Source organism: Eurypyga helias, unplaced genomic scaffold, assembly GCF_000690775.1.
Source record: "Eurypyga helias isolate BGI_N326 unplaced genomic scaffold, ASM69077v1 scaffold12660, whole genome shotgun sequence".
NCBI lineage: Eukaryota > Metazoa > Chordata > Aves > Eurypygiformes > Eurypygidae > Eurypyga > Eurypyga helias.
In genome coordinates, this window is record NW_010223894.1 from 60942 (window position 1) to 75074 (window position 14133).

The 14133-nt window shown below is 38.4% G+C and overlaps 1 protein-coding gene across 1 annotated transcript in view; it reads right to left on the reverse strand.

Moving 5' to 3' along the window:
- The window catches only part of MSH2 (mutS homolog 2), a gene marked incomplete at its 5' end in the record, with an annotated part of 46037 nt that overhangs the window by 14897 nt on the left and 17007 nt on the right, over positions 1 to 14133 (reverse strand). Inside the window, 3 exons of the mRNA XM_010156213.1 lie at positions 14 to 137; positions 5023 to 5132; positions 9652 to 9851. Coding sequence (XP_010154515.1) covers positions 14 to 137; positions 5023 to 5132; positions 9652 to 9851 — 434 coding nt within the window. The remainder of the gene's footprint in view (positions 1 to 13; positions 138 to 5022; positions 5133 to 9651; positions 9852 to 14133) is intronic.

A 14133-nucleotide genomic window follows, 5' to 3' on the forward strand; every position in this document is an offset into this window, starting at 1 on the left:
TTTCATACCCTACCTAGTTCTTTGGCTGCACTCTTTAAAAAGGACTGCATTTTTTCTTCCAGTTCATTCATCTTCTCTCTTAATTCTGTCAAATTAGGATCAAAAGAAGCCTTGACAAGAAATTCATGATTGTCCACCTAGGGAAAAATAACCAAAAAAAATTGATATGAACATAGGCAATAAAAAGCCCATACAATAAAACACCTCCCTGATCACACATGGTAAAATGAATTCACTTCACCATTTATTCACTTTATTTTTCATATATAATTTTGTAATGCAATGCTGTTTGTGATAACAGGAATCTGATCCAACTACGAAACAAATACATCTCAAACATTTGTTTTCTTAAATAATATACTTTATGCAAGTAAAATATAACAACTTAACAGAGTCCTTCACTTTGAAACGGAGTCGTCTGAACATTTATTTGCATGCAAATAACTGAGCAGTAGGTAGGAAAAAGGGGAAGTCAAGAGGAAATTAAATTGTTATGTACATAATCTGTATGCTCGTCCGGACTTCAACAGCTAATCTAGACAGTGTAAAAGAATAGGGTGCTTCAAAATAAGAAGTCTTTGGAAACAGAAGTTTCTGAAACAGTAATTCCTGTCCAAAACACACTCAAAAAGGTTACAGAAAGAGCCTACATAACACCACCAAAAATGCCACCCAATTTCAACCCAGTTATTTTGAGTTGAAAAGCATACACATTTCCTTACAAGTTAAACATTCAGAGGCACAGAAGTTGCATTTCATCATTTTTTTCTCTCTTCCCTACATTTCCACTGTGTGTTTCTGATGACCTCACAAGCCTCAAGTTTAATCTGCAAGCACAACTTGTAACTGCTAAGTAACAGTTGATTTTAACATAAAAGCTATTACAATCAACAAAATATTAGCACTGTTGTCCAACATGGAAACTAAGCATTCTTTCGTATTAGTCATATAGATAATCTAATTAGGTTTCATGAACTTCCCCTAGCTGGGAATTATCTGCAAAGTCGTACACAAAGCAGCTGCAAATACTTTGCAAAACACACTGAAACAAGAAGGTGGTTTACATACAATTTCACTTGTATGTGATTACGAGATTTTAGAGGACCACCTTGAAACTTGGAGGCGTTAAGTAAGGTACGAACAAATTCATTCCCTGTTACATCCCTGTTGATAGGCCTGTTCATCCCATTCCTTTTGTAATTCTGCTGAAAGAACACCAATACATTTATGACAGAGCACACAGCAGGAAAGACCATTCCTGGTTTTTCAGGGCACATTCTGGATCTGAAACAAACTGGAAAGGCTGGGATGTGAAACACCATGCACACCAGCCCATGTCACAGCTGGCCTCAGGAGACCACCATGGTTGAGAGCCAAGGGGAAAGTAATTTTGTTTCACAGCTTCAAATTATTATCTGAGGCCTGGAATAAACTGCAGAAAACCCATAACCTCAGGAGAAGGAAGGTAACGTTCCCAAGGATCCATAATGCTGCAGCAGCCCCAGCAGGGCACCCAGCCTGGTGTCGGTTCCAGGCTGCCACGTCGGAGCGGCTGACCGGAGCTGAAGCCATGCTCTGCACGTCAGCCCTTCAGGGCCTCCTCGCTGCAGGCAAGCTTTCATCCCATTGCAAGCAAAGATCCTCACATGGCTAGAGGTTATAATGTGCGCAAAGCTATGCGACTGCCTCACCCATCGCTCCGTCCAGCAGTCGTGGGGCTGGAGTTCGTTTCCATATGCTTGTTGCTAACTCCAACAGCCCTGGGATGACCAACGAGCCCAGAGGCTGCTAGTGTGCAAGAAATAAATCTTGAACTGCTGTGAAGTTTTAGGACCGGAGTATTTGAGCAAAACGACTTCAGCTTCCGTTTACACTAAGTCTGGTTTACAGACTGCAGCAGTTCAAGAACCAGCTCACAGCAGACCAGGCACCTACCCCCAGGGTAGGTGCCCAGTGGCTTTTCCAGGTGTAGATATCAAACTCTTTAGGATATCTAGCAGCCTATATCCCACTACCTCAGCCTGAAAAACTGCATTTAAAAATGTGTAAGATCCAGGTTTGAAGACAGCTTCTAATACATTGCATTACCCACCCCAACTACTACTATGGGGCAGCTGCTCGTTCCTCACTGAGGCGTCACGAAGAAACCCTGAGCAGGTGACCAACAGAACGGCTCTATCTGACCACACTCTCCAAGCAAAAGCCAAGTGCAATCGAGAAAGCATTTTAAAATTAAATTAAATGTTCAGCTTAACTGCCAAGGAAGTACAGTGTTTATGGTTTACTAAAAATATTAAACACTTCTGCTACTAATTAATATATGAAACCCTCAGGCACGCATAACTATATTACCCTTGAACGTTCCTCTCAAGCTGTGCTACTCCTATAGCAGTATCTGATGTAATTAGGTAAGTCACTTCCACTTTTCTCTTCCACAGACCTCAGTGTGAACACAGCCAACAATCTGGCAGGACAAGCATTAACAAGAGTGTGATATTTGAGTTCTCGGTGCTTTGTACCTAATGAGTCTACCATCAGTTATGGTCCAGTAAGGCTACAGCTCACAAGGAAAATGGAAGGAAATACCAGTGAACCCCTCTGATCTCCCCAAAAGAAGAGTAAAAATACTCACCATCATTGTGATATTTCACTGATATATAGATCACTGAAATGCACTAAAGTCTAAATTACAACTCAGTACTTCACTAAATACAAGTGTTAAATTTGCTTCAGAGATTAAGGAATGCAACAGACATGCAACAGATCGGCCTGCTCCCACCTTTGCTCTATACAGAGCCTCTTAATGGCAAGAGTCACGCAAAGGGTTTTAACAAAAGTAAATCCCTTAATGCAATAGGGGTAAGAAGCAGCTAGACATTCCCTTTCGTTCTACTAAACTCGCTGCATCTTTTTTAATCTAAGCTTCTGCTCAGAGCTACTCTGAAACGAATGCTCAAAGTATAAAATTTTAATGTGGTAAGTAGCAGACCAACATCACAGTATTGACAATGCTTTCATACCTGCATATGTTTTAATTCCATGAAATAAAACCCAAGTGAGTCACATTTCCAAGGGGAGCTCAAATGAATGAGGTGACAGCAAACAACGTGCAGACTCTGGGACTACAGTGAGTTAGCTAGCTAATCTGAAAAACAAGTCCTTGTGTAAAGGGCTGTGCTCTTAACACTCAAACCAAAATACTATCTACCGAAAGCACTAACAAACTTTGAAGTTGCCCTGACTTGAGAAGGAGTTTGCAGTAGATGTTTTTTTGAAGGTCCCTTGTGATTCTGTGAAAGACAGGAATGGAAGGGGCAGTTTCTCAACTTTTATTACTACTAGGTAAATGAACAACCACACGCCACACTTTTTGAATTTAGATGTTTCTTTTTATAAGAGAACTGATTATTGGCAATGTAGTTGCTATGACAACCTGTCCTTCAATCACACTCAGAACAGAGCTGGGTATTTTGCTTGAGCTCCCTAAAAAACTAAAGGGAGTTCAAAGTCGAAGTTCAGCGTTCAACACTCACACAGACAAGGTTTATTCTTTTGGTAAAATCAATATTGGTTTATCTATAGCTATTTTCCAGTATCTTGAAGGGGGGGGGGGGGGTGACACACGGGATTCTATAGGACTTGATTAAAAATAACTGACTTGTTATTCTGTTTAGAAGGACAACAAAAAAAATTTTTAAAGTAGAAGCTGAAAAGAAATTTGAAGAGCTGGACTATGAAGGGTGAAGGCTTAGAACATCTGTTGATTTTAAAGAAAGAGAGTCCCAGGGCATACAAACTGCATCAACAGATGGTCTGTAACTAGTATAAAGCTATAAATTTCTTCATTAGCATATATCACAAATTACAGCAACATGTCAATCAAACAGTCTTTCCTTAAACAGTAAAATGCAGTTGATAAATGCATGCACAATACCAAGAGATAAAAACCAGTACTCCTGACTCTGGAGAAAAATATGCATGTTCAAAATTTCAAATCTATTGCAGTTTTGAAAAGTTCAACACCCTGCCCTCATTCCCATCCCTGGCACGTGGTTAGGTAGATCCTGTATTTCTGCAATCAGCTGAGATTGACACTTAGGACAACCCTAAAAGCCTCCCAGGTTTTCCAAATTACCAAAACCTTATTGAGAACAGAACACTAAATATGTTTCTGACAAAGCATGTACATTTCAAACTGCGTCTCACCAATTCTCTAACAAATATAACGGGACAATATTCTGTACAAAACTCACTAAAAACTGTGGCACTGTTTCACCCAGTCAAGCAACACTTCATGTTTTAGCCTAAGTGTTCAATGTTAAACAGTGATAAATCAGTCATTTATACACATCCCTTTTCCTTTATGCCACAGATTCAAGGAACAGGAATGTTCCTTCCAGCTTTCCTTGGCCAAATTTTCCTCTGGAAAAAATGCCAGTTCTCCCTTGCAAGCATAGCCCTATCATCAGTAATGTTTTATACGCGAGTGCAGATGCAAGGCTAAGATAACTGTAGCAGCTTTTTCTCTAGTGAGAGATGTCTTTACACTGGAAAGTAAAGTCAGCCTTTATACCCAGGTAAATCATTTTTCAGAGAGGCAAACAGTCATGAAGACTTAATCTTATCAAACAGAACAGAGAAATATGTAATAAACATATTCTGGCTACATTCTAGATTTGAGGCATGTCACAGTAACTTCGAAAATATGAAGAAGCCGAAAAGTGACTAAGTAATTTCCCCACTTTTACTACTGATGAGGTTTTTAAGAAATAGTTTCAGGTCCACAGCATCCACGTACCCAAAGCAACTTTTCATTGGTTAGATTATTTCAGACAGTGGGTGAACATCCTCTTGATATCCAACTGCTACGCTAATAACAGTGTTCACATATTCCACAGCTAAACTATCACTAACTACTTAATATAGATGATCAATTAAATTCAGTGAGTGTAGAGCAGATTGCAAAATTCCATAAGAACCTTTAATTGCTAAGTAAACCCCCTCCCACACACCAGCCCATACCTTATCCATGTCCAATGTTGTTTCTATCATCTCCAGAAACTTTGAGAAGTCAGAGTAGATATCATTAAGAGGTGTGATGAACACTGCCAACAACAACATCTGGTGAGCTCCTGTTAAGAACAAACAAGAAAAATTATTATTCACAAAATCCCACAACTTTACCGGAATTCACTTATCCAAGATAAACAGCACAACTATACAGCATGTTAAGTTTTATTAAGATTGATTACAATTACTTCGTGACACACACATCTTTTTCTAAAATTGGCATTTTCGAATTTATATTCTGATTAAGCCTGTATCTAACACTGTCATCTTTGTTCATATCTAGTGGTATTAACTCCCTTCTACTAGGAGTAAAACTACAGAAAAACAACAGTTTGAAAGCAAACATCCTATCTCAACATCACCCATTCTTGTACATTGAAATTTGAAGTGGCTTTAGTAAAAACTATATTCTACAGTAACCAAGTTTAAAGATAGAAAGTGTAAGTGACATCATCCACACTTAGGAGTTTTTAATTTTTTTTAATTGAAAACTATGAAAAATTGGAAGTACCTGGTAGGTTACAATTTGAACATAAATCAGAATTGAGGTGTATGGGGTTTTGGTCGTGTTTTCCTTAAACAAAGACCATCTACTTACTCTAAGCAAATCTTTACAGTCACTGATCTTTCCACTAAATACAAAGCCATTAAAATTAGTCATTTCCAATACATTTTGTTAGTAAGTATGTAACTCAATGTAACTAAAGTAGAAAGTTTGATTTGTTTCCTTCCTGTGCCTTTTTGCTTCCCTACTCCCACAAGCTTTTAAAGTTAAAGCTCTTAACTGATTAGTATCTATTAATAGAGAAAAAAAATTACATGCTGTTGAGAGATTACTGAACTTGTAAAAACAGTCTTCCGCTGACTAAAAATCTTCAAAACTAAGAAATGTGAAATAGAGTACAGCTTGCTTTTATTCCAGATCTTTTGCTCTCTGTCACATCTTTTTTTTTTCCCTTCTTGTGAGAAGGCCCATCGAAACCAACCCAGAAGACAAGAGGAGGCAGTAGAGGCTGAAGAGGAGAAGCTTCGTGTCCATTCTTCAGAGTGGCCTTCGCAGTTCCCAGTGCACCAGATGACAGAGTGCATGGCACATGCAGTGAGGTGACCTTCAGCATGCCTGAATTACTGAGAAATGATTGTGCTTGAACTTAAAGTAGCGATCACAATTTCTTTTCTTGAAAGGGTAAGTAGGAAAGTTTCATTACACCATTTAGTAATTTATGTTTAAAGAGTAGTGTGTCCTCAGACACCATAGGAAGATGTCACATCCCAAAATCCTAAAATACTAATTTACTAAGTTAAAAAACCACTGATGTATTTACATGTATTTATGACATGGTTCAAAGTGATACACTGCAAAACTGATTTACACTTTCCATCCAATTTCAGTATCCAGCACTTGGAAGGAAGTAAAATAGAGAGGTCAGCAAATACTGAGTATTTGTAAAAATTTCACGTGTATGCTTTTCTTAAAAGCATAAAGCTTGGCATTAAGAGAATCTGAGCAAGAAACACCACTGACAAATTCTAAATTAAATTCCAACTTGTCTTATAACCACATTCATAAACTTACATAACAGATGCACGGTAAAAAAAACACTTTTGCACCTACTAAACATTATTAGCATGTCTGCTGACCATAGAGATAAAGAGTAATAGACCCACCTATTGTCAAAAGCAGGGATGATCTGCTCCCAGGTACAGTTTTTAATTTAAACCATTATTTACTTACTGAAGCAGATAAACACGTTCATTACATGCACTAAAGACTTTACTATTAATATGGTTTAAAACGTTGTACAGAAATTAAAATCAAGCATTAATCTTCAAACTGAAACATTCACATAGTTTGGCAGAAACAGCAATGGGAAAACTGACATTATTATATCAAGGGAAAACAGACAAAATCTTGACAACTAAATGGACCTAAACCAGCCGTTTTGATGGTACATAACATCTTAGAAAAATGATGAGGAAAGAACAAGGAGCAAAACCGAAATTGGGATAAAATACAGTACAGGTTTACTAGAGGCAGATCATACCTGTGTAGCACAACGTCTGAGATAACTGACTGCCTAAGACAAAGGGAGATCTGTAGACCTAACCTAGGCTCATTCAGTATGGTGTCACATGGGATGCTAAAACACAAGATTCACGATTAATACAACAATCAGAAGGCAAGAAAGAGGACATACCAACTTGCAAAAGATGAATGAGCTGGAAGGACATTAGCAATACAGTTCCTCCAGGACTCATATAAGCAATTGTTTTTTTAAGATGTGAGAATTAATGATATTAATATACAAAAGCAAGCTGTTTATAAAATTCACTAATATATACAATGTGGAAGATAATTGGAACACAATAAATCAGGAACTTAACTAACTGACCTTGAAAACTGGGCTAATAGAAATGAAGTCAAATTTAACAGTGATGATGCATTGATAAATAAATGAATTTCCACATATGAGTAAAGGAAATGACAAAGCATGGGAAATGTCCAAGCTCAAACACAACACGGTTATAAGACACCAGTGCAACAGTCATGGAAAGAACATGGAACAGGCAGTAAGAGGCATCTCCAAAAGCAGTTAGGGGGTATTTAAGCCACTGTGTACGACATGGTATGAATTCATCTAGAACCCAGCATACAGTTCCTGTACCCTGTATCTACAGGCTTAAAATAAAGAGTGTCAGTCTGAGATGAGAAGGAAGATACTTCAGCAGCTTCTTCAAGACAGTCGTCTTGTAAGTACCTAGATTTTATGCCCCAGTAATTTGAGTAATGAACAACTGCTCCTTTTCACCAACAATAGCAAAATGATTTGGTGACTCTGAGTTCTTTCCCATCTTATGCAGGTTTTTCATGTCTAAAAAGTAAGTGATCTTCATCCCCCTCTTCAGCTTTCATCACCCATAAAAACAATCTCAACAAAGCAATGCTTCATACTGACGGAAAGGCAATCACTGCTGATCACTTTGTGGTGTAGTTGCTCTACCTCCCCATAGCCATTCATGAGAAATCAAAAGTTCTGAAACTGGTCCATACTCAGAATCATCACAAATTTGGACTTGCCATCTCTTGCTGAAGTAAAATTTTGTACAGTCTTAAACAGGAAAATTATTGGATCCAGTCTGAATCAAATACATTCAAAATTTCCAGACCGCTCTTGTACTTTAAACAAGGGCACACAAGTACAAAGAAAACCAAAAATAACACATTTCACCCATTTTAAATTCTCTTGGATATGCTGCTGATAAATGCCCTACTAAGGCCAACTGACGCACGTGTAAAACAGCAAGAACCTTTACAGTCTATTAATTTTTCCATATGGTGAGCTTAGCAGTTTGCCTTTCACAGCTTGCTCCTCAAAACTTCTAAAAATGGAATTGTTTTCCTACCCAGACATTATGACAGAGAAACTCTGCTGATCCAAATGACAACTAATAGAAAAAGAAGAAAGGAAGTTAGCATTTTGAACTAATACCTCAGTTTTAAGATAGAAATCCAAAAGCTCCATGCCAGAGCAAAACCAAGCAGAGTCTGTTTGGAAAAGGCAAAGGGACATGACTGAGGCAGCTAAAGCATGGCACAGCTCTTAAAAAAAAGTTATATGTCTATATGCCAGTTCCTTCCTAGTTTTACACCTTAATCGCTTTTGGAAATAACACAGCCAGCAACCAAAAAGTAAGTTCAGATTAATACTTCAGAAGTTAGGTTTCATTACTTGAAGTCAAAACTGTCTAGTATGGAGAAGTATAAGATGCCAAGTAATATTAATGTCCACTCAAGTACAGGAAGGAAATTTTTGTAACGGTATCATTTCAAAAATTATTTCTCTTTTTAAGACTTTAGTGCTTGCTTTATTTTCAAACGAATTAAGGGGCTTCTACAAAAATATGCTGACAGGTTAGGACTGCTATTGCTGTATTGAATCACCTCCCTATTATGCTGACACTAACCTTATTATGCATTTTCTTGGTAACACATAGAAAAGGAAAAGAAATATCAATCTTTGTGCTTTCTAGACTTGCTTGTCATGACATTGAGCTTCCTACTAATGAAGATCAGAAGAAACCCTGCCAGGTTACTCTTACCAACTACAGTAACATTACAATTTAAAAAAATTAAAAATCCATTCAAATTATACCAGTAAAGCTTAAACCGGGCTTTTTTTCTGTTTAATTACAATCCGAAGTGCAAAATGTTTTCAAAAGGAAAACAACAATATTATATGAATGGTTATCTTGTTTTTCAGATCACAATACACACACAAGTGGTCAGGAATTCTCAGGAGACGAGTTGACGTTCGAGATTACCAGACCATCACCCAACAGTTCAAGCTTTTCAGCTACACACTAATTGGAATGCTTCTTCGTGTAAAGATTTGGCTATGTTTATTTTTAAGCATCTGACTGGTATTTCAGAATTTCAGCTCATTTCAAATTCAAATGTCTTTAAGCTTTAGTCCTGCAACAAAAGTACACAGGAAAAGACTAATCTTTGGAAGTCCACACAGTATTTCTTTCCACCGTCCATTTAGTATAAAACATTGAAAATAGATAGTGTGGGATTACCTTCATTTTTTTCTAGTGCTTGTACTACATTAGGCAGTTGATTAATAGCCTGATACATCCGGTAACAGTCCTGTAAGCTTGCTGCTTGTCTCTGAAATTTCTTTGCCAGTCGGTTAAGATCTGGGAAGCGACGTAAGAGATCATCTTGAAGGCACTGACGTAGTTCTGGATCCATCACAAAAGCTTCAACCAAATTCAATCTAAATAAGAAGTTCATAACAATGATTGGCATGGCCTATAATTCTTTTATGTCACTAATTAGAATGAAAGCATTTATCCAGCAGTTTCTATCTATCCTTTCTCTATGGCTGTATCCATCGGCCAACTTTCTTGATAAAAGAAACTAGGACAACGCACGAGCCAGAGCAGCTTCTCTTTGAAACCCAACTGCAGAGCCTTGCCTCCAACCCGACACACAGATGCCCAGCACCTTTTCTGAATCCACATAACACTCTAAGACACAGGCAGATTACATTATTTCTATACACATGGCGTTATACTACTTCTCATTAAAATCCAAACCATCCCTGTTCTGTCCAATCAGTCAGGCTGTTTTGATTTTCATTAAGTTTAGTCCTTACTTGTGTCACCTACAGAAGTGTCAGTACCTTAGAAGCCAGTGGCTATCCTAATGATTAGAGAATCTCTCAAGTGCAGCTTCTAGACTCTTGAGCTCACCTTTGCCAAGAGTAAAACCTTTTTCTTTTTTGGCTGGTGCCTTTTACACAAACAAACCCTTCACTTTCATCCCACGACTCCCTCAGCTTGTTCAACAGCCTCTTGGATAAGAACTTGTCAAAAGCATTTTGAAAGCTCTAATTTATTATTCGTTTTTTTTCTTCCTCCTTTGTCCACAACAACGACAAGTTCAAAGAGTTCTCAGATCAGCATGACATGCTTTTCCTCTGCCAAAACCATGCTCATTAGACTAACATCTCATGACCTTACTAGTACTGTTCTATCTTCCCCCCCCCGATATTTGCCAACCACGAATATAAGGCTGACAGGTTTGTGTTCATGCCACATCTTGCATAACAATTTTCTATATGGTATGAATAAATACAAGGCTGCTGAATAGAAAGGACTATGCTAAGATAATACAATTATAAACCATGCCTAATGCTCACAAGTAATGAAATGACAGGTTTTTAATATAAAGCTCAACTGAGGAAGCAAAAAAAAAAGAAAGTGTAATCAAACAACAGCTGACAACACTGGATAACTTGTTTCGGCCACGCAGCCAAAAGAGAAAGGAAAAATAAGTTGAAACCTTTTCTAACACAGATCTAAGGCAGCACCGTCACGGCAACAGAAACAATTATGACTAGAGAAACCACATATGCGTGAAACCTTTGTTTCAAGACAGTTATTTAAAGCTGCAAATTAAACCACAAAACCAGCAGACAAAATTTCCACTGATGTAACTGAAAACTAATACTTTTCTTGAGCTCGGAAGTAATAACCCCCCTTTTTTCTCCTGCTATTCAAAACCATGTCTATTTATCTGTGCAATAACAAATAACATTAGACTTAGTGTGCTCTTTGAGAGAGAAAACCCACCTATCTCCAAGTTTCTGTTGGATATTCTGGAATCCAACTGAAAGCATTTCATCCTTTCCCGTGTTTTGCTGTTGATAAGAGGCGTCTCAGATGTGACAAAATAATCTGGGTTTGATCTAATAAATAGCACACACTCTCCCAAGGCTCACCACAATGCTTTCGTTCTCCCAAGGTTTACATACCCTTTGACATCAGAAAAGATTACTTCTTCCTTTGCTACATCTACGCAGCATTTTTCATCAAGATTTTAAGGTTATTGCGCCCAGAGGTTGTCAAGAGTGTTTAGTTACATTTCTAGGCTTTTACAGAGCAAGATACAGAAGTTTAAGTTAACAGGAAAACATTAATCAAGCCTGATTTGTATACAGAATTCACAGAATGATGAATTCTGTCTGTAGAAATAACATCTAACGGATTAAGCTAAAAGACCACAATTAGAATGCATACATATTTTTAATGCCTGAGCAGGATCGGCCAGCACAAAAAGAAACGTAACAAACCAGTGAGCTGTACACAAGCTGAGTTATGAAGCACCCACTCTCCTCCACTGACAACCTGCAAAACTCTGGGCAGCTCTGCGGCTCTCCATGCACGCAAGAAGGAGCGCGCTTCCTCCAAGCACCTCTGCTCAGAAAGAGGACTCTGCAGTCTTTTTATCACATTATGAAACTTGGATCTGTAAATAATCAGTAATATATACATCTAATAATGAGTGATGTATATATTTAATTACTACTAGAGAGTAGTAACTTACAATCCCAAACCCTGATAGAGATTTTCATGGGGAAAAACTGTACTAACTAAAAATTCCACTTGACACAAGGAAAAAAAGTGTTAACTCTGAAGTCAAATTAAGAATACACTCTCTTACAGGAGGAGCTGACTTTTAAGAAGATCTTAAAGGTTGTAACTCCCCTGGCTAAACAACAGCCAAGACTTCTGAAGAGCATACATTTGTATGTTCTGCCTGCTAAAGGTTTTGTAAGGCTGTGGAATAAGACAAACTTTTATGTCTAACTCTTCAATTCGATTATAAAAAATTTATCAGAGAAATGCCACTTACAAAAGCAGCATATTAAGGACTGCTTTAAGATATGCCAAAACTTTCAGCTCACCACAGAAGTTTCAAATATGCAGAGTTATACAAGTTTCATTTCATAGTTCCTTTATACAAAGGAAAGTGGAGAACACTTCATGTACCATTACTTTGGTTTCCCTTGAGTTTCTTTCAAACTTGGATTTCTTCTCAATCCAGTGTAGCTAAGGTAAATCCTCCCTGGATACACTTAACCAGACATATAAAGCTGGTGAATTCTTCTTTTCTAATCCCATAGAAATTACCAGAATAACATAATAAACTACAGCCTCAGATACTGCCTCTTCAACAGGAGGGCAGGGCAAAGCCAAGTCACCATCTGACCTGTTCTAATTGGATTTTCTTTTCCACACAAAGCACTTGGGATTTTACACAATGGAGGAAGTCCACACTAGAGCAACTTTCTGTAGTTAATTAATACCAGGATCTGTGTTTTCCAGCTAGAAATAAGGAAGGTGCTGTCCTATGCTCCTTTTTTTTAAACTACACCCTGGTGACCCAATCGTTCCCTAGACAAATCTTCTGTCTCACAAACATCAGCCAAAGTCCAGTGGTCACCACCTCAGGTAAGAAATAAATATCATCTTAAATTTGCAAAGCTCTTTTCATGACAAAGAACCCCAGTATGCTTTACAGCCTTTGAAGTATTAAGACAGACACCTAAGATGGGTACACAGGAGCTTAACTCAGATATCCAAAACTGGATATTGAGAATGACTTTACTCCTGCACACATCTTAGCAGCCTAAAAACCACACTGACCATCCCAGGTCATTTTGCCCAATATAATCGTAGTCGTTACATGCATTTGTAAAAATAACATTTAAAATTTTTCAAACAAGCACAAAGAAACAGCAATGCAAAAGATCTAGACAACCCACACAGGCTTTTGGAAGTGCTTAGTTATGCACAAAAGACTTTGTTATGAAACTGGAGCAATCTTTGTAAACAATTTGAAATAAAAATAACACAAAACCTGATGTATAAACAACCAGCAGCTTTAGAGAGGCTACAGAATCACAGAATGCCAGGAGTTGGAAGGGACCTTTGAACAAGATCATCTAGTCCAACCCCCCTGCCGAAGCAGGTTCACCTACAGCAGGTTGGACAGGAATGCATCCAGGAAGGTTTTGGGTATCTCCAGAGAAGGAGACTCCACCACCTCTCTGGGCAGCCTGTTCCAGTGCTCTGGCACCCTCAGAGTAAAGAAGTTTCTCCTCACGTTGGGATGGAATTTCCTGCGTTCCAGTTCGTGCCCGTTGCCACTTGTCTTGTAGCTGGGCACCACTGAAAAGTCTGGTTCCATCCTCTTGACACCTGCCCTTTAGATAGTTACAAGCATTGATAAGATCCCCTCCCAGCCTTCTCCAGGCTGAACAGGCCCAGCTCACTCAGCCTTTCCTCATAAGAGGGGGTTAACACCATCAAAAGCCATTTTATTTTACTCACACACCACAGGATTAATATCACTGATCTTCTCACTCCCTCACTCAGCTTGCACACTCAGCTCAGACCGAGTGGCCTCTGGAGACTGCACAGAAAATGTGAGAAATGGATGAACCAGCTGATTCCAACAGGCCTGTTGAGGGGCTGTGAGGGGCTTTTGCTCAGGAAGCAAGGCTTCTTCCTACTGTCTCTGCCAAAAAAAGAAACTTGCAAAAGAAACTTGCACCTTCACATATATTTCCCTCCACGCTAAATGGCTCAAGTTCTTCTGTCTCCTACCTGCTCTTGCCCAAACCATGCAACCCCCTTTCATTTCTTCTTAGCATGCTAGCACAAAGTTGGTTTTATTTCCTCAGTTAAGAATGCGCTATAAATGCTTTT